The sequence below is a fragment of the Mauremys mutica genome, chromosome 12, assembly GCF_020497125.1.
Source record: "Mauremys mutica isolate MM-2020 ecotype Southern chromosome 12, ASM2049712v1, whole genome shotgun sequence".
NCBI classification, from domain to species: Eukaryota; Metazoa; Chordata; order Testudines; family Geoemydidae; genus Mauremys; species Mauremys mutica.
In genome coordinates this window covers 63,933,149-63,953,675 of record NC_059083.1, presented here as the reverse complement: position 1 = coordinate 63,953,675, position 20,527 = coordinate 63,933,149, and the positions used below count along the sequence as shown (strand labels likewise).

The following is a 20,527-nucleotide window of genomic DNA, read 5'->3' as shown; positions in this document are numbered from 1 at the left end:
GGTGAGCATGCTCAGTGCACCCAAAGTAACGAATTGGGAGAGGGAGCTTTTTTTTGTCATCACACTGGGCCGCCGGAGCATGGTGAGGCCGTGCCACTTTGCCCAGCCTGCTGGAACATGCTGCGGCTGCGCCACCTGGTCTGGCCCGCCGGAGCAGGCTGCGGCTGTGCTGCCCAGCCTGCCGGAGCAGCTCCAGCCAGGCCAGAGACATCCTACCCTGGCCCTCCCCAGATAAGGTGGGAAGGGATGGGATGGGGAGAGTGGGGGGGTCCTGGGCTAGGGGTGAGGTGATGTGGCGGGTGGTCACAGGGGTTACTCCCCTGACTCCCAGCTTCTCCTCCCCGAAAACATTTCCCCACCAGTTGCTGTCCTGGCCCGTCAGGGTAAGCAGCTGGCACTCCGGATCACTTTGTTTACTTAGGTTTACAGCCGTGCCTGTGGACGCTTGAGATAAACAAACCTTCTCAGCCCGCCATTGGCTTATCCTGGTGGCCCGGGAGCCAAAGTTTGCTGACCCCTGAATTATAGGGCCGGCTTATGAATGAGTCATTTTTACTTATCCATCCTGGGAGGGTCATCTTATAAATGAACTGATTTATGATCGAGTATATACAGCTAGTGCTAGTCTCATAATAAAGTTATGATGAAAGGTTCTTGTAGTTAGATTTGTCAGTGTCTTTTCTGAATATATTAACTTAGTTTGAGCTCTCTCAGAAATAAAGTTGCCACTCTGAGTAGAAACAGGTAATAAGTATTCAAATACAGCATGACACACAGTTTCTCCTACTGTGTCAGCACACTTTGGTTAGGGGCCAATGCAATGTAATGATCACACACATTTTTTTCTTTTGTTGTTTTAAATCTAGCCTTAGGTGTGTCGCTGTTTTACTTTAAGAAGAGTCATACTTTTAGCCACAAGCAAATTGTTGTCTAACTTGAAAATGAGAAACTCAGCATCTTAGAACAAAGAACTTGATGTTCATTGTGGGTTCGGTTACACAGCAGAAACACGTTCTTTCTCTGTCTCTAAAAATAAGCAGCTAAATTGTTACAGAAAAAGAACACTGGCTAACTTACTTTTTTTAATTAAAGAAAAAAAAAGCACTCACTTTAAAATGCCGTACTTGAATCTTTTCAAACATACGAGCCCTGCATCACATATACTATCTGTCTGGGTAACAAAGGTTGAAAGAGTTGTCCTTCATGGTTCTTTAAAACTACTTAACTGGATGGAGGTGCTCACGTACTACTGTACTGGGAGGAGTGTAGCAACATAGGTAGATATGGGGGGAGGGATAGCTCAGTGGTTTGAGCATTGGCCTGCTAAACCCAGGGTTGTGAGTTCAATCCTTGAGGAGGCCACTTAGGGATCTGGGGCCAAAATTGGTCCTGCTAGTGAAGGCAGGGGGCTGGACTTGATGACCTTTCAAGGTCCCTTCCAGTTCTAGGAGATTGGTATATTTCCAATTATTACCTATTACCTTTATATCAGCCTTGAAGGACAAGGTGGTGGTCATAGAGTAAGTGCATTGAAAGGCTGGTAATAACCAAAAGTTGGTACTGTCTTATGGTTGTTGACTGGATGTGCAAATTAAGTGATGATCCATTTCATGTCTATATAAATTTTGTAGTCTCGAGAGAGAAGCAGCATGTGAACTGAACTACATTTTTGCCCCATTACCAGTTCAGGTTGTGGTATTGAGATTATAGACCAAAAGTGCGGGTTTTTTGGTTTTTTAACCCTTCACTGGTACCTAAAGCGTTACTGGTTTGAACAAGCATTCCCTTTACTTCTAATGAAGAGCATTGATAGAATTGATAACATCTTACCAATTGGCAAAAAGGGAAAACTTTTTAATTGAGCTACTCTACACTGGTAGGGCAGCTTGCTCAGTCACTTCCTGTGCTGAACCTGGTCTGTAGTTAAATAGGGGATTTAGGTTTATCATCTTTCACAAGTGTTAATGTTATTTTAAACAAAAATATAAAATAATCTTCCATTATAATGAAGTATTCTGCTATAAAGGAAAAATCCTTTGATTCACAAAATGGTGACTTGCCTTAGCCTTCTTGTGGGCCTAAGTGCTGTGTTATTAACAAGTGTTATTCAGCATACTGATGTGGCAAACTTGTTAAGGTGCCAGTAGGACCTAGACTACTTACTCCTACTCTGAGCTCAGTACTACTCTTAACTAATCAAAATTGCAGATGAACAAAGTCTTTGCCTCAGAATTATAGTACTTTTATCTGGATACTTATCTTGACTATTATTATTTCTGTCCTTATTTTGGTATCTGAACCAACACAAATGCCCTTTGGAGTGTTTATTTTTTTTAAGTCCGGTTTAACTGGTTTCTAAAGGAACAGTAGTTCTAACCCTTCCCTGCACTATCCAAACTACAAGCCCACATGCAATACAAAAAGAAAATTGTTGGGATCATGCATAATTTAAAAATTAAGTAACTGCTGAATTCATTGCAGGACTGCCTTACTATCTTCTGGAATATTTGCATGTACCAAAAGTGTCATACTGGGAGTATTTTTTAGGTAATTCACCATTTGTTTATAATGCTTGATTTAAACCCTCCTCCCACTATTTAACTTAAAACTAGTGAATGTTTCTTCTGTACTAGAAGAGTGTAAATAATGTGTAGTTTAAGAACTGTGAGGCATGTGATGATAATTGTGTTCTCATTCCCCCCCAGAAAAAATCCAAAGAAATACATTCTAGACTAAGAAGCAGCTGTGCACTACGAAGTAGAGATGTTCTGCCAGTCTGTCTAAAGCCACTATGCAAAAAGAGAGTAGGGAAATGCACTTCTACTATTTGTATAGAATTTTTTGAGTAACTTCTAAATTGTGCTTCAGTTGTAACCTTCTAGATTTATTACATTGAACAGTTGGAATGCCTGTTCATGTCCTTAAATAAAATGACACAAGTGAACAATAAATGAATTGTTCTTAGCATTTGTACCTCTTTTGTTAACTTATGATGACTGACTACTCTCTCCCCTTTCTCCTCCCTCCCCAGTTCAGCATAGCATTGTACTATACAAATAATGCGTGCAGTATAGGAGTGTAAGAAGTTTAGTCTTCCCTGCGGTAGTGTGGTGTTTGTGGTAAGAAGAAAAAGAGGGTGTGGCTATCTGATAAACTGAAGTAGCTTGCTCCAGGGCAAGATTGTCATGTAGAATCAGGAAATTTGAAGCATTGCTCTGAGCTACATCTTGTGCCCGGATGAAACAAAGAATAATTTCCATGTACAAAAATCGATTTGTTGATTGAATACTATCTTCAGAAGAGAGTTGTTGGATAGAATTTGCACTGTTTGATGATTGGTCTTGCTTTTCTATAGTGTAAAGGTGTTTGCTAAAAGTTAATCTTGAATTTAAATGCTGTCGCCTTTTTTCTTTTTTATTCATTTACAGTGTGTTGTGTTTAAGCCCCATTACTATGATCTCTACTAATAGTATTCTTTCAAAAGATTTATTTACTGAAATACACACAGTTTTCACATACTATATCTGGCATTGCTATGGCCTCTTGACATTTTTATTTAAGAAGTGATGCAAATCTCTTTACTTTAATATTGAGGTGTCTTTTAAAAGTTAGACACTGCTAAATTATGATTTCTAGTATGCTGCCACAACCGCTTGGGACTAAAGTATCATTAAAGACTCCAACACAGTTCTTTCTAATAGTTAAATTAAGTTAAGCTAAAGAGAGTACAGTATTGTAACAAGTTAAATATACTTAGAACTACAAAAGGTGTCTCCTGGAGACTCAAATGAGTGAGCTATTGTTTGCTCTACCTGTTAGAAATCAGGTGCGGTAAGTCCCAAACAAGTCAAGACAAGTTTCTTTACCTGCCTTAAAAAAAAAAATCCCACTTTGTTTTACATGAGCTGTTCCTTTACATTGTTTGTATCACATAAACTCCCACAATGAAAGCAAAAGAAGACACCTTAAACATGTTTCATCTTAGAAAGACTGTTCTCATTGCTAGTTGCATTGCATATCACAGCAGAGTATCTGCATGCACTTATTTAAAATATGAAATGAATTTGAACAATTCGTTAACACAGCTTGATGAGTTTTAAATGTTCTTAGTAAAAGGATTAACACACAACTATGATCATAGAGAAAAGGCTTGATTTGTGAATGTAACAGTTAAGAAGGGGCAATAAACTCTGTTGTACAGTTGCTCAGAGTTATTCACTTCTAAGCATGTAAAATAGTATATAGTCTGCTTCATGGTTTCTCTTGTGTGGTCAGTAGATCAATTTCCCCTTTTGTGTGGGTCTTTCATACACTAATAGAGGAGAGGAAAAATGTGTAAAAAATGTGATTTGGTAAAACTACAAAAATTGGCTACAGAGCCTCTGTTAGGTTTAGTAACCTGAAACTATTTTGCATTCAATTTTTGGAATTGATTAGATTTCAAGTTTACATTTTCCCTTTTAATTACAAAGCAGAAAGAACAGGACTTGCTCTCAAGCTAGTAGCTGAAAACTTGTAATGTTTGATTCTAACCTTTAAGATCAGCATATTAATTATGAAGTCATTGGGAGAGAATAAAATGTCATATTTTTAATTGAAGCTGCTTTTTGCATCTTAATCTCACCATTGTTGAAAGAGAAACTGAGGATAGGGTAGATAACTAAAAGCTAAAACTGATACTTAGTCTGTAACTGTTGTTTTAGCAAAACTCTCCCACGGTTGAGTTAAGGACAGCATACGTAATGCTGAACTGTCTGGCATGGATAGTTCATGTCACAAAAGGACACTGTCAAAATGTTTCATAATTTACAATTAATGTTTTCACCTTAGGATGGTTCATATTTAACCCTTTGGAAACTTGAAACAGAAATCTGGTTCTCTTTCTTTACCAGCATAATATTTTCCTAATATTGTGTATACTCACTTTTATGTTTAAAGAGTTGCTGGCACCAAAAAACACACATCCCTCAAGTTTCCCTTCTTTGTCTCCCAAATGGGGAAATGTTGTTTATCTATTCCAGGGACTTTCACACTGTTTTGTAGTGTAGACTACATTTTAATAGAGAGTATATTGTAGTCACCTATTCTCCCACTCATCGTTATACAGATCATCACCCCTCCTAGTTCGTAATCACATAAATCCTTGTGGTGACAGCAGTTTTGCGCACATGGAAAAGTAATATTAGGAAAGTATTTAATATATTTCTTTAGCTGTCTTCAATGCAGTAAGAGTTATATCCTCTTAGAAAAAAAGATGAACTACTCTGTATATTTTTGCAGATAACGATTAGTACTCTAAATACAGATTGATTTGACGGCATTGTGTAATTAATATCTTTATGCTGAAGCAAAGCCATTGTGTATTTACCTTTCAGCTAATATTTATTTCCTGTTTTGCCTTGAGTCAATAAATAATGTAATGAAGAATTTCAGAGTCCGAAAGGAATAATTTTCTGCTTAAATGATTCTGCTGAAATGGCTATTACTTGCCAAAGCAGTTAGTTGAATGCTGGAGGTAGGTTTCTAGAGATGTAGACTAGATCTTCTGGGATATACTTACACCTCTCTTTATATGGCATGTTTAAACACCAGCTTCTGTTAATGTGAATGGGTACTGAACTGTACAAAATCACGATGCATTGTGCATAATGATTCCTCTTTTGTTTTGTCAGCTAGTGCCATTGTAAATACTCTTCTTGGAGTGCTTGCTCATGTCCATTCCATATTATGTGCGTGTGCTTATCACATGCACCAGTGCCAGAAGTTTTTCCCTCAGTGGTATATGTAGGGGACTGGCTCTGGTGCCCTTGGAGTAGTGCGCACATACTGCAGTGTAAGGGTGCTGCTGGCTCCCCCACCCTCAGTTCCTTCTTCCCACCAGTGATGGTGCTGGAATGTCTGCTGCTTCAGCTAGCATAGCGTTGTGTTCAGTGTTTCTTCCAAATGTTTCCTGTAAAATAATTGTAAAATAGTTGACAGTTAATAGTTCCCTTAATGTGAGTTCTAGTTTAGTTGGACCTGGATGGGGCATGCCCCGGTCCCCAGGCTTTAAGCCCTGCAATCGTTGTAAGCGGCCTGTGCCCATCAGCGACCTGCATGCTAGTTGTTTGAGGTGTCTAGGCGAAGGACACATAAGCAACAAGTGTCGCATCTGTAAATCCTTCAAACCCCAAACGAAAAAGGAGACACACATCCATTTCAGGGCACTCCTGATGGAGTTTGTGCTGACCCTGTCACCGGAGCAGAGATCCGACTCAGCCCTGAGTACCGCAGCGTTGGTGTGGAGCGCCCTGCCGGCACCATCTTCATGCTGGCACTGATCCCCCCTCCCCATCTCCAACCAAGAAGCTGAAGAGACCCATGAGGGGATGATCCCCCACTTCCCATAAGGGAGAGGACAGGGCTGGAGGAGAGCCAAGACCTGTGCCAGGCAGCTCGACGCCTCCATCAAGGAGTCGGACCCCAGCTCAAGTTGAGCGGTCCAGCCCATCCTGTAGAATGCCTGCCACCCCGGACAGTAACGAGGGCCTCCATCATTTAGGTGTCCCATCGACATCAGAGGCCCTGCAGGCAGTGCAGGAGATCCTGACGCTATCGGTGCTGCCCACGCTGGTGGTACCCGGGACCAAGGGCAAACCTACCTGATCTGTTTGAGCGAAAAATGTATTTGTCTTCTAGCTTTTGATTGAGAGTGGCCAACCACCATGCTCTCTTCGGCCGCTACGATTACAACATGTGGCAGGCCATGGCCAAGTTTGAGGTTTCACTTCCTGAAGGTCCCAGGAAGGAATTCTGAGCGATCCTCAAGGAGGGCACTGTTGCGGCCAGGGTGGTCCTCCAGACAGCTTCAGACACAGTGGATTCCGCGGCTCGCACCATGGCCTCAGCCATCTCCATGCGGCGGGCATCCTGGCTGCTCCTCGCTGGCCTGTCGACAGAGGCTCAGCAGTCAATGCAGGACCTTCCCTTCAATGACTAGGCCCTGTTTGCAGAACAGATGGACAGTAAGGTGCATGGGCTCAAGGACTCCTGCATTACCCTGAAAATTCTAGGACTGTACATTCCTGGTCCAGCCTGTAGGTGGTTCAAACCGCAGCTAGCTCAGGGCCAAGGGAGCCAACCCCATCAGGAGCTGCACCCCAAAAAGAGCAGGGGCTACAAACGCCGCCTGAGCCACCTACCTCCGTCCAATCGGGCTCGACCCGCAATAAGCAGGGGAGCAAGTGGGCGTTTTGAGGGTGCGCTTGAGGGCAACCTACCAGACTATACCCCGGATCTATCTTTCCTGCCTTTCTCCAACTGCCTTTCTTTTTTCTCCCGGCATGGACCACCATAACTTCAGACCACTGGGTCCTCAGTACAGTGGCGCAGGGTTATACCCTCCAGTTTGTCTACCCCCCCCACCCCACGTCCACGTCCCTCTTCAGGGACCCCTCTCATGAGAGTCTCCTCGCACAGGAGGTAGAAGAGTTGCTGCAGCTGGGTGTGGTGGAAGAGGTTCCTTACGAGTACAGGAACAAGGGGTTCTATTCCTGGTATTTCTTAATCCCAAAGGCTAAGAGCAGTCTATGGCCTATCCTGGACCTACGAGACCTCAACAAATATCTAAAGAAGTTAAAGTTCTGCATGGTCTCCCTGGCCTCCATCATCCCCTCCCTGGATCTGGGACACTGGTATGCCGCTCCTGGCTTGAAGGACATGTGCTTTCATATAGTGATCTTCCAAGGACACAGGTGGGATAGGACCACACCAGTTTGCAGTCCTCCCTTTTGGCCTAGTGACATCACTGGGGGTGTTTACCAAGTGCATGTCGGTAATACCCCGATGCCTGAGGTAAGCTGCTATCCAGATCTACTCATATATCGACAGCTGTCTGGTCAAAGGTCGATCCAAGTCGCAAGTCCAAAGGGATGTCATAGTGTTGCAGGCCACGTGCTGATAGTTCGGCCTGCTAGTAAACGACAAAAAGTGGACGTTAGTTCCTGTGCAGAGGCTAGAGTTCATCAGAGCGGTGCTCGAGTCCACCTACACCAGAGCAGTTTGTGCCACAGGAAAGGTTCCAAGCATTGGTGGACCTCATTGCGGGAGTCTCCGTGTTCCCCCTGACCATGGCCAGGGTTTGTCTGTGCCTGCTGGGACACATGGCAGCATGTACATATATTGTCTGCCATGACAGGCTCCGGATGTGGTCCTTACAGCACTGGCAGGTGATTGTCTATTCCCAGTCCAGAGATCGCATGCATCCGATGAAGTGGGTATTCACCCACGAAAGCTCATGCTCCAATACGTCTGTTAGTCTATAAGGTGCCACAGGACTCTTTGCCGCTGGAAAAGGTTGTTACCATCCCACCAATGATACTTACCTCACTGCAGTGGTGGACCAACCCCAGGGCAGTCCTGAAAGGAGTTCCATTTGACAGCCCTTGTCACGCCATCGAGCTGATATTGGATGCTTTGGACCTAGGCTGGGGAGCGCATCTCGGCGACCTCCAGACCCAGGGCAAGTGGTCCCCAGAGGAGATGCCATTGCACAGAGATGTCAAAGAGCTCAGAGTGGTACATTTGGCCTGCAGGGTGTTTCTACCGCACCTGGAGAGCAAGGTGGTGAGAATGTTGACAGACAATATGGCCTTGATGTTCTACATCGACAGGCAAGGAGGAGCACACTCATTGGCTCTCTGTCAAGAGGCTCTCCAAATGTGGGATTTCTGCATCGAGCATGCAGTCCACCTGGAGGCCAGTCACTTCCACTAGGAACACACTAGCAGATCCTTTTTCTCTCACCACAAATGGTCACTCTATCTGGAGGTAGCCTGAATGCTCTTCCAGAGGCGGGGAACTCCCCAAGTGGACCTGTTTGCCACCAGACAGAACAGGAATTGCTATTGCTTCTGTTCCCTGCAGGGTCTTGGCAAGGACTCCCTCTCTGATGCCTTCCTCCTGTCATGGTCGGGGGGCCTGATACACGTGTTCCTGCTTGTCAGCAGAGTCCTGTCAAAGATCAAGAGAGAGAAGGCTCAAGTCATGAGGCTCGCCCTGGCATGGCCGCGCCAACATTGGCTTGGCATGCTGATGTACCTGATGGTGACTGCTCCCTGGCCCCTTCCCGACTGACCGGATCTGCTCTCGCAGGATCACGGGTGTCTCTTACACACCAGCCTCACCTCCCTCCACCTCACGACGTGGGTGCTGCGTGGTTGAACCCGAAAGAGTGGGCCTGCTCTAACGAGGTCCAGCAAATCTTCTTGGAGAGCAGGAAGCCTTCCACTAGAGCAACCTACCTGGCCAAGTGGACGAGGTTCTCCCACTGGGCATCTAAGCATAACATTTCCCACAACACGCTCCTCCTTACAATCGATCTTAGATTATCTGCTCCTTCTTAAGAACCAGGGGCTGGCCCAGTCTTCCAACAGGGTGCATCTTGCAGCTATCTCCGCTTTCTACCCACCGATTCAAGGTCAGACGGTGTTCTCACACGACATGTCGGTCTGCTTCCTGAGAGGCCTCGGGAGACTCTTCCCACCAGCCTGAGCCCCTGTCCCACAGTGAGAACTTGGTTCTTTCTAGGCTCATGGACCTATGGGCTTCTGCTCCCTCTCCCACCTGTCATGGAAGGTCGCTTTCCTTGTGTCCATAACATCCATGAGAGGAGTGTCTAAGCTTAAAACCCTGACATTGGAGCCTCCATATATGGTGATCTACAAGGACAAAGTTCAACTTTGACCCCATCTGGCCTTTCTGCTGAAGTTGGTGTCTTCCTCCATGTTAATCAGGACATCTTCCTCCTTGGGTGTTTTGTCCCAAGCCACACACCACTAGTGAGGAAAGGAAGCTACGCGCCCTGGACATCAGACATGCTCTGGAGTTTTACCTAGAGCGTGCTAAGTCCTTCCACAGGTCGACCCAGCTCTTCATCGTGACAGCGGACAGGATGAAGGGCCTTCTGGTGTCCTCGCAGAGGATTTCCAGCTGGATCACCTTCTGCGTCCAGACCTATTACAAGCTTTCACAGGTCCCACTGCTGCCGATTGTGAGGGCCAACTCGACCAGAGCTCAGGCGTCCTCTGTGGCCTTCTTGGCACATGTCCCTACCCAGAACATTTGCACAGCTATGACATGGTCTTCAGTTCTCACATTCATGGTGCACTACACCATCACTCAGCAGGCCAGAGATGATGCTGTGTTACGATCTATACATCAGTGAACTCCTACCCACCTCCAGGGGTATTGCTTGGGAGTTACCTAATATGGAATGGACATGAGCAAGCACTCGAAGAAGAAAAGATAGTTACCTTTTCCGTAATTGGTGTTCTTCTAGATGTGTTGCTCATGTCCATTCCATAACCCGCCATTCTTCCCCACTGTCGGAGTTTCCGGCAAGAAGGAACTAGGGTGGGGGGAGCTGGTGGTGCCCCTCATACCGCGCCATGCAGGTGCCACACCAGAGGGAGCCAGAGCTGGACCCCTACGGATACTGCTGAGGGAAATACTTGCAGCACTAGTGCATGTGGCGAGCACACACACACACCTAATATGGAATGGACATGAGCAACACATCTCGAAGAACACCAGTTATGGAGAAGGTAACTGTCTTTTCAGATATTACAATTTTGCATTGCAATTAGTCTTTAGGGAGCATGATTTACTCATGCTTTTTGTAGCAAATTTTTATGTTGTCTTGTGTTTCTGTAACTCCTAAGCTTCAAGGTGTAGTGTATGTTATTGCAATGTCTTGTATGGTTGTCATTACTTCAGTTTGTTTTACATATATCTTACATAATACATTTGACTTGCTGTGTTGACCTGTGGGGTAGTTTGTAATGTATTACTTTTTAAATATTTGTTTAAAAAGGTGCTATGTTGATTCCAACCCCAGATAAGTTAGGTACTTGGGTGCAAGCCTAATGTCCTGCTAAGTTAAAAAACCGAAAACTTATCAGAGAATCAGGGTATAATTTTAAGTGTTTGCCATTGACAGCTTAATACATAGATTTACTTTTGTTTTAAATACAACACTTAGTACAAAAAGGAGTATATTCATAGACTATTCATCAAATATTTTGATACAATGTGACTTTATTCATTTGCATTGAGTGGGAGATCTGTTGCATATTAGGGGAGTAAGTGAACATGCACACGGATAATGTATCAAAAGTTGTATTTTTGTCAATTGTAGTTTAGTTTTCAGTGTTTGATATTACTAAATGGTATACTAGTAAGTGTATTGGACCATACTTTGTTTAAAAAAGTCATCTTAGTGACTTGAGACATTGGAACATTGTCTTCTATCAAATCATTACTGAAAGATGGAGATTAATCACCAATTGCTGAGCTCTATAATCTAAAACATAGCATAGTAGAGCAGAGAGTAATTAGTTTATGTTCCAGACTGGTAATCTTGCCTATCACCATGTCTCAGTAGAGATTCTACATTGAGAATAGTATCTGATTCTTTGTTCTAGAATTGATTATGAGATGCTATTGAACTGACACCAATGACAAACAGAGCTTTGATTTTAATTGAATTTAAAAGTTAGTCTTTTTAAAATGTCTTGAAATCCTAATTTAGTTTTATTTTCATGTATGATTAAAATATTTTCAGCATAAATATATTTAAAGATTTGTTCATATAATGTGAAGGTTATACATTAAAATACTGAAAAGTTTGGTATGGAAAAAGCAATGGGATAATATTAACAGTGTTACAGTTCTTGTTGGTTGCTGGTCCATCACCCTTAAGCTACCCAGTGGATTCAAATAGACGGTATCTACTGTGGATGAGCATTAATCAGAATTGCCAGTGCAGGCCAGTTTCTGGCTTTTTCAATTTGTGTTCCCCTTAATTCCTGCTGTCTGTTGGCCAGGGTGGGAAAATTATTTTTGAACTATGAAATATTATATCCTATGCTGCAGAGAATTAAACTATGCCTAATCATGTCTCTGGATTGTTTTTCCTCCTAACGAGCTGTCTTAAATAAAATTCACTTGTGCATTTGTTCTTATTCAGTGTATCAAAAGGGGTAAGGAAGTTCGCTCTTCAAAATATAGTCCTGTCCATGTGTAACTTCCATTCATCTGAGAATCTCAAGACACTGTTTGTTAATGAAGCCTCATGAAACTCCAGAGATTACATGCTGCCACGTGTCTAAAGCGTGTCTTTAATGCTCTAGTCTTCTGGCTGTCGGTATGCAGATAGAAACAACTCTGTACTGCCAATTGACTAGATATGCTGTTGCCTTTAAGGTTTTCTACTTATCAGATATTCTTTTATGAATGTCTCTATTCTACAAATAATAACAAAAGTTTGCAAGACCTGTTCAATAATGTGTCCATATTGTGGATTGTGTCAATACTCTCTTTTGCCAACTCTCTATAAAGTAATGTGAACTGTGCTTTAACTGGGCTTGCTGCTTGCACATTTCCTTAATTTCCAAAAATGTGGGAAACAATTCTATGAATACATAAACTATAACTCTGATTTGCATTAAGAAATTGTAACTTCTTTCCAGGGAATACTGAGTATTCAAATGGAAGGTTAAATGTTGGCATGCTGTTTGTAAATTGTTAATTTTTATATTTTATTACTTATATGCTGTATTTTTCTTTTCCAGTGCATTAGTAATAGCTGCAGTGTTTGATCGTGATATTAACTGCAGAAGAGCTGCCTCTGTAAGTTATTGGTTTTGTTTATGCCTTTCTTTTTTAAAAATTCCTTTATAGTTTGCTTGCAATACAAGCTAATTATGTAGAGCTAGAGTATTTGAACACAATGTTGTATGTCATGAACAGTAAGTACTTTGTTAAACCCCTAAAGAATATGGTCTGAGTGCATATTAAAAACATGGCTTTACATTTCATATAATGGGTCCACAGTTAAAATCTGAGCTATTGTTACCACATTTCTATAGTGCAATATATGTTATATAAAGAGCTATTTAGTAATATACTGTGACTATGTAATATACATAAGGGTTACTGCTAATATATAAAACTCTACTGAATCTTAACTATGCTATGTGGCATCTAGTGTGACGTTCTGTTCTCATTGCGTGTCCATTGTCATTTTCCAACTGCAGTAAATAATTTTTAAAAATTCATTTATGTAGACGGAAAGAGGTTGACTTGTAAAGATGAAGCTCTTTCTGTAGAGCTAGAACATTTAAGTTAGTCACCTATGTAAGTATCTAGGCTAGGATAAGAAGGAAGGGCCAGAAACACCAAAGTGTGCCCTATAGAAACTCTGTGCAGGCAGGGGCGGCTCTAGGTATTTTGCCACCCTAAGCATGGCAGGAAGGCTGCCTTCGGCGGCTTACCTGCGGGAGGTCCCCGGTCCCGCGGATTCGGTGGCATGCCTGTGGGAGTCCGCCGAAGCCGCGGGACCAGTGAACCTCCCGCAGGCATGCCGCCGAAGGCAACCTGCCTGCCACTCTCACGGCGACCGGCAGAGCGCCCCCCGTGGCTTGCTGCCCCAGGCACTCGCTTGGCGTGCTGGTGCCTGGAGCCACCCCTGTGTGCAGGACACTGGTGGTGGCAAAAAGATAGGAAGAAAGCTTGACTATTGAGGAGAAGGAAGTGTATGGAGGGGAAGTTGTTATATTCAAATGGGGTGGGGGGGAAGGGGAGGAGAGGAGAGGCTTGTTATGCCTGGGGATGTAATTCCGTATGATGTAATGTATATGTAACTTGATTAGATTGGAGTTTTTACTTATAAAGATCCTAGCCCTGAGGAAGGAGTCTCAATCTTACAACAACTAGAACAAACAATATTTCATGGAAAAGTTAAAAACCTATAACATATTTAATGAAGAGTTCATATAAATAACACAAAAGACATAAAAATACCCATCAACAAACCCATGTGTCCCTATCACATGAACCATCTTTCCAATGCCTCAAAAGAACAGTGGGCTCTGTAGCGTACCCAGAAAGTTAAGAAATCTAGTCTCTTAATGGGGCTAATGTATTCCAAAGCCAAGAAAGATTCCTCACAGAAAATGCTCTGATAACATCTCTGTTTCTTACAGTCCCCCTCTATTTAAAAGCTCAAGCTGCTAACTGAAGCTGCTGCATTGCCACTTGAAGAGGGAATCAATTGTCTGTGTGACCAGATTCCCAAACCATTTATGGCTTTATAGGTTAAAACCAAAACCTTGCACTTCACCTAGAAGTTAATAGGAACAAGAGCAGAGCACAGAGTACTGGTATAATGTGATCCCTGCGTAATGTGTGTCTCAACAAATGGGTGGCAGCTACGCTCGCTGCCCTAGTTTCGGCTTCTGTATAGTCAGAACATGTTGCCCCATATAGAGTGCATTGTACTAGACTAATAATCACAAATTATTGCAGTAAGGTCTGTGTATGAAACTAAAGACATATTCCAGGCATAGATGAAGAAAAAGCACTGAGAATAAAATTGTCTAGAAACTAATTACTAATTACCAGTAGTTAAATTTCATTTTTCAAACTGAGAAATATAGGGGGAAAAAAACCTAGTAGTATAAATGGTGAAAAATGAATTACATTTTTAAAATGTTGTTTTAATAATCCAAAGAATTAGTTGTAACATGTATAAAAACATGATTTTCAACCTGACTGCCCCTTTGAGTGCACTGCTAAAAAGAATTGTGTATGAATGCTCCATACACATTCTTTATTCATTGATGCCACTAATTAACTAATTTCAAGAGCAAAGTGATTCTCAGCATTCTTTTCTGAAAGAACATTTTGTACTGACTGATTGATTGTAGATTGATTCCCAGTGCCATTTCTACATCTGAACCGATCAACATAAGCCTTGGGTAAAGTGAAGCTGTTTAAATAATTTTTTTCCAGGGTATGTACCCTGTCCTTGCAGATGATTTGCTTGGTACTCTAATGGTATTTTATTTTGGCTCTAAGTTTTATGATTCTGTGTCTAAATAGTAAAACTGATAGTTCTACTATGAATTAAGGTGCCAAAATTAATACTGATTAGAACAATACTTACTAATTAGGCTCCGTGTGGATTGCCTTTCTGTATTTCAAATGCATACAAATTAAAATACGATTTGGTTGTTTTTGCTATTTCTGTCCGTGTATACCTAGCAGACAGTTTGAAAACATGATTTTAACGTGGTTCATCACTAAAAAGTTAGTGTGTTATATAAGGCTTTGGCACATTTTTATTGTGTGCTGTTTATCTCCTTCCTTGGGTTAGGTGTGGTTTTTGTAGGTGGGTATGGAAAGGAGTGCTACAGTCTATTGGTGGTAAAGTGTACCTTCTGTGCTGTGCTTTGGCTAGTTTCTGGATGGAAGATTACACTATTTGAAGGAATCAAAGGCTTTGGTAATTTAATCTTACTGATCCTTCCCAGTTCAGATTGTGCTGTAATCATAGCTGCAGGGTAACGTTGCATACGGTATGTCTGTTAAGTCCCACCCAAACTGCACTCCTCATTGCACCAAAGAATTGCTTCTCATAGAGAACTGAAACTATTTTTAAGAGGAAGTCTGTAGATAATAGTCACCCAGTGCGGTAAATATCTTTATGAATATGCTCTAGTTGATATCAAGTAGATTCTTGAAACTCTTGCATTTTTAAGCTTTTACAAAAAACAAACCAACAACAAAACAAATACATAAATATAATTTGAATTTCTTTAATAAACTGAGGGCAGAACTACAACTGCAACAGATTTGTTTAGTATCTAAATTTAGTGGGTTTAAAAAAGTATACAAATGTATTATTTTGAAAACGTGTGTATAAGGTGGTGGGTTTGATTTGTATGTTACTAATGTCAATTCAAATTGGAAACCCTGTAAAGAATGTGGGAATATGATGAAGCATATTTCTCTCTCAAAACAAATTAAACTGTGTGCTCTGTAAATTTATTTCAATTTAAAAAATAGTATCTACAGAAAGTCATTCAGAATATTGTGTTGCGTTTATAGTGTGCTGAATTAAGAATTTTTAAAAAAAGTATGACCAATTCATAGCTTGTATATTTCCACTTCTGTTATTTTCTTGCCAATTTTAACTTGGTGTAATTAAAAGGCCATTTCTTTTGCTTAACTTGGGGACTTGATAATACCACCTGGCATAATATTTTTTAAGAAGCAGCAAAGAATCCTGTGGCACCTTATAGACTAACAAACGTTTTGCAGCATGAGCTTTCGTGGGTGAATACCCACTTCTTAGCTCTCCTCCTCCTCTTGTATCAGTGGTTGGTTTAAGGGAGGACTATTATCACTGATTTCACTGTTTGGATCGCTCTATTGCATGAACTAGAAACGTATAGTTGTTATAGCTTTTTAGTATATCTATAATTAGGCGTTTCTGTTAGCATTTTCTGCTTTGAATTTGGAAGCAGGGCTGAGAAATATTTTCTTGAGACACAAGGTGGGTGAGGTAATCTCTTTTATTGGACTAACTTCTGTTTGTGAGAGAGGTGTTGGTGTATGTTAAAAAGTGAGGTCAACCCAGCTACATTACTCAGGGGTGTGAAAAATCCACACCTCTGAGCGATGTAGTTAAACTGGCATAACCCCCAGCATAGACAGTGCTAGATTGAAGGAAGAATGCTTCAGTTAGAGTAGTTTTTGCCTCTTGGGAAGGTGTATTACCTACGCCTTATGGAAGAATCCCTCCTGTTGGAGTAGGAAGTGTCTATGCTGAAGCACTACTGTGGTTCAGCTCCCTTTCACCCACTAGATACCTGTAAATTCAGTTTCTTATATGAAGGATTTCATCCCTGATGTCAGTGACTTCAAGTCTGTTTATAAGAGAATTTAGAATTCTAGTGACTTGCAACAAATTATATTTTATAATGATAGTTGCTTTGTGTTTGTCTTAAATTGCTTACACAGAGCTTAAGCAATCCTTCCAATCAGTGGCTGTGGAGCACTATTTAAAGTTGGGGGAGGTGTCAGTTCCAGACCCTAGGGGGGTCAGAGGTACTAGGATGGGGTTGAGTCTTTATGTGGTTGAGCAGGGGGGAGGAGGGAGAATTGAAGAACAAGCCTGCTTCAAACTCATCCTGCAGTGTCTCCTGTCCTGCAGAGCTGGCTCAGTTCTCTACTCTAGTCCCTTGAGTCTCACCGCAGTGTGCAGGCAGGCAACCTCCCAACCCCGCCTCCCCCCCGCCACACACAGTGATTCTGGTGTCTCTGGATCCCTTGCCATGAGCTGGGCTGTGGTGGGCTTTAAGAAACAAAACAAAACGAAACAAAAAAAACCCTGTGGTTTGGGTGCCCCCCTATACCCAGCTCAGTGGCCTGTTCTTCCAATTTTTTTCTAATACCTTCATGTCCATTCTTTGGAAGCACTTCACAATTTAGATTTATGAAGATACCTCTGTTTTTTATTTGAAGGGTACCAAAGCCCTTAATTCATCCCCTTTTGTCTCCCTTGAGATCAACACATTAGATCAAATTGTGTTCAAGAAGATTATATGTAGAATGGTTGGCTGACTGCGTTTCCCACTGTTATTTCTTAATGGAACCATTTCAAGGCCGCGTTAAGGCTCATCATGCAGTTAGATGCATGCCAACAATCATTGCCAGCCTAAGGTCAGTACCCATCCTGGAGATTTGGAGAGTGGTCACATGGAGCATTTAACTGTTGCTTAGAATCACTGTTGCATAAGGAATTCAATTTTTGTCTTAAATTGCTCTTCCCTACCCCTCACCTTAGGAGGAGGATGCAACAGGAGCTGCTTTGAACTTAAAGAGAAGGAAGCCATATGGAGTCTGCTGCCTTCTAGGTTGACCTAAAGATTCCCCACTGGATATTAGATATTTAGAGCTTTAAAGTTTCTGTGGGGTTGATAGCAATTTGATTTATTTTTTCCATTATAGGGGGATAAGAAAGCTGGAGGAGAAGAGATGGTAAAGATTCCCATTCCCAATAACTAACTTGGGAATGGAAGAGTAGGTGAAAAAGCAAATGATAGGAATTTAAAAGGAAACAATAATTAGGTAGGGAGACAGGGATAGTTTTAAAACCATGAGGAATTGGATGACGTGTGTCCATTACTTTCATTACTTTCCTTATGTGTATCTACGTGTACCCATACTATGTATGTTTTTCTCTCTTTAAGCCCTAGTCATGCATGCTGATAGACGTGTGGATCCTTGCTATAAGAATGCCGCTGAGCAGTGGGAAGGTGTGATTGAGTTAGAACATAAAAAAGCATCTAAAAGAATCTGATTTGTTGACCCTCTTAATTTTAATATTGGTAAAAACAAATGAAAAAATATTTCCCAAGGGAGATGATTTATACCAAGTTTTAATTTTTAAGTCCAAATTTTGTAGAACTCCAGAAATTGGGCTATCTAGTGGAAGTGCTGACACAATTTAACCATAGTGATGTGAAAAATAAAGCTCATTTTAGAGGTACATGCAGTAATGTTGGTAGTAGCCAGGTGGTTTCTGAATATGAAGTTGAAATAAACTTCTGGAGACTATCGTTGTTTAACATGGCTTTTTTTCTTTTGGCTTTTTTGTTTGAATTCTCTTGACAGTATTTTCTCATTAAAATGAGTCACATTTCCCCAAGTCTTAACAAAAGATAGCAGGTACGAAAGTATTCATTGGCTTTTTTGGATACTTACCAACAGTTCAAGCTAAGACAGGTTCAACTTGACACATATACAAAATAATAAAAAATAAAAATTAATCCTAAATAACCACTCCCTGCAAATGAAATGGGCTGTCATAGTATTAACCAAATTTAGCTTACGGTTATGGATAGTTTCAAAGAGCTGTTGAATTGTGTGTGGCAAATAAAGCAAATGTTTAGATATTTTACAAATTGTAATCTTTATAGAGTCTAATGCTTGTACAATATACTGAAACATACATTTTTTCAAAGGCTGTTGGGCTGAAATGTTACATTGTTTCATTGGACAATAAAACAAACTCTTAATGATAACATCTACACTAAGAAATATGAAAAGAATACTTTTTGAAGTCAGCAGGAATTGTGCATGTTTACCTGAAGGCAGAACTGGTCCTTAGTAAGTCATTTATGAAATTTAGTAGTCTCTTACTAAATTATCTTTTGTTGAGGGCATTTCTTTTCAGTTTACCTAATTAATATATTTAATGAAACCAATTTATTCATTATAGAAGGCATATTTTACTTTGTTAGATGAATGATGTTTCTACCATGTTTACTTTAGTGAATTCTGTTTAGATTTTCATCCGTATGTTGTTTTTAAACTGATATAGAAAATGCAAAAGTAAAACAATAGCAGAATGTAAAAACGTACAGTACATTAAGGATGGTTTTTCTGTAAAGGCTTCACTTATAATAGCTATCTGGCTAACGTGTTATATTCAGTGTAAAATTCCTCTTTCCATTAATGACTAGTTTATGGTTATACTACAGTATATTACACTGAATGGACTCTTATCCAGACAGTTAGAATGCTGGTTGGCTGTTAATTGCAGATATTTTATACATAAAACAAAAAAACTTCAGCCAGTCTGAAATCAGTACTATAGAGCTTAAAAATACAGATGCCCAAACTCTGCTATTACTGAATTTGGTCTTGTATATTTATGGATAATCTGGCCATTTACTTGATTAAAACACTTCCTAAGCTAATCATAATGCAGCTGGTCAGTGATTGAATTGCTGAGTCACTTAGGGGTGCAGGCATTAAGGGTGAGAGCCATATCCCTGTTGCAGACCCTTTATGCCAGGGAAAAGTGCCTGAGCAGTGTGTAAAGGAGCCCTATAAAAGCTCTATATCTGACCAGGAAGAATTACCCTGATTTAGGCACTGAGAGAGGCTGCTGTCGGTTGTCTTCTGAGGACATCCTTGCAGGTCATGGCTTAGGGTTATGCTGGAGGATAGGGATGTAAAATAGTAAACGGTTTACAGGTTAACCGGTAAGCATTAGTCTTGCCAGTTAATCGCCCTAACCATTAACCCCAGCTGCACTGGCTGGCAGCCAGCCGGTTAGAGCGATACCAGCCCTGGGCTGGCTGGAGTGGCCCTGGCCCCAGTAGTTAAATGGTTAAATGATATAATTTTAATCATTTAAGCATTTATCTTTTTAAAACAATATTTATATCCCTACTGGAGGAGAGGTTGAGGGTGGAAGAAGCTTGTCAATATTATGGCTACAACATGCAGTTGTGCGAAGATGTCAGGCAGCACTATAGCCCATGTTCCTGCCCTGGAAAGTCGCTATAACCTAGACGTGCTTTCAGGGCTTTATAAGAAGTTACACCGGGGGCCTCATCAGTACACTTAGATTGCTACCTCATCCCTGTGCTATGAATTCTCACCCGTTGTGTGGCTTATATTGATTCCTTGGAACCATAGGTTACTCCAAAGGGAATTCTGCACCACTGTGCAATTCTGCACCACTGCGCAGAATTTGCGCAGAATTAATGTTTTGTGCAGAATTTCATTTTTTCCTGCAGAACTGGTGCTGAGGAACTGCTGGCCCCAGTAGGGGCTGTTGGACCCGGCAGAGCCTGGCTTCCCAGTGAGCAAATAGAGGACACTGGTCGGGGGGAGAGATGGGGAGCTG

The 20,527-nt window shown here is 41.4% G+C and overlaps 1 protein-coding gene across 7 annotated transcripts in view; it reads left to right on the top strand.

Annotated features, from left to right (window-relative positions):
* TBCD (tubulin folding cofactor D) overlaps positions 1-20,527 on the top strand; it is a 266,851-nt gene that overhangs the window by 113,920 nt on the left and 132,404 nt on the right. For all 7 annotated transcript variants that reach the window (XM_044983298.1, XM_044983304.1, XM_044983301.1 and 4 more), the window contains exon 16: positions 12,612-12,669. In XM_044983298.1, the coding sequence (XP_044839233.1) occupies positions 12,612-12,669 (58 nt within the window). The remainder of the gene's footprint in view (positions 1-12,611; positions 12,670-20,527) is intronic.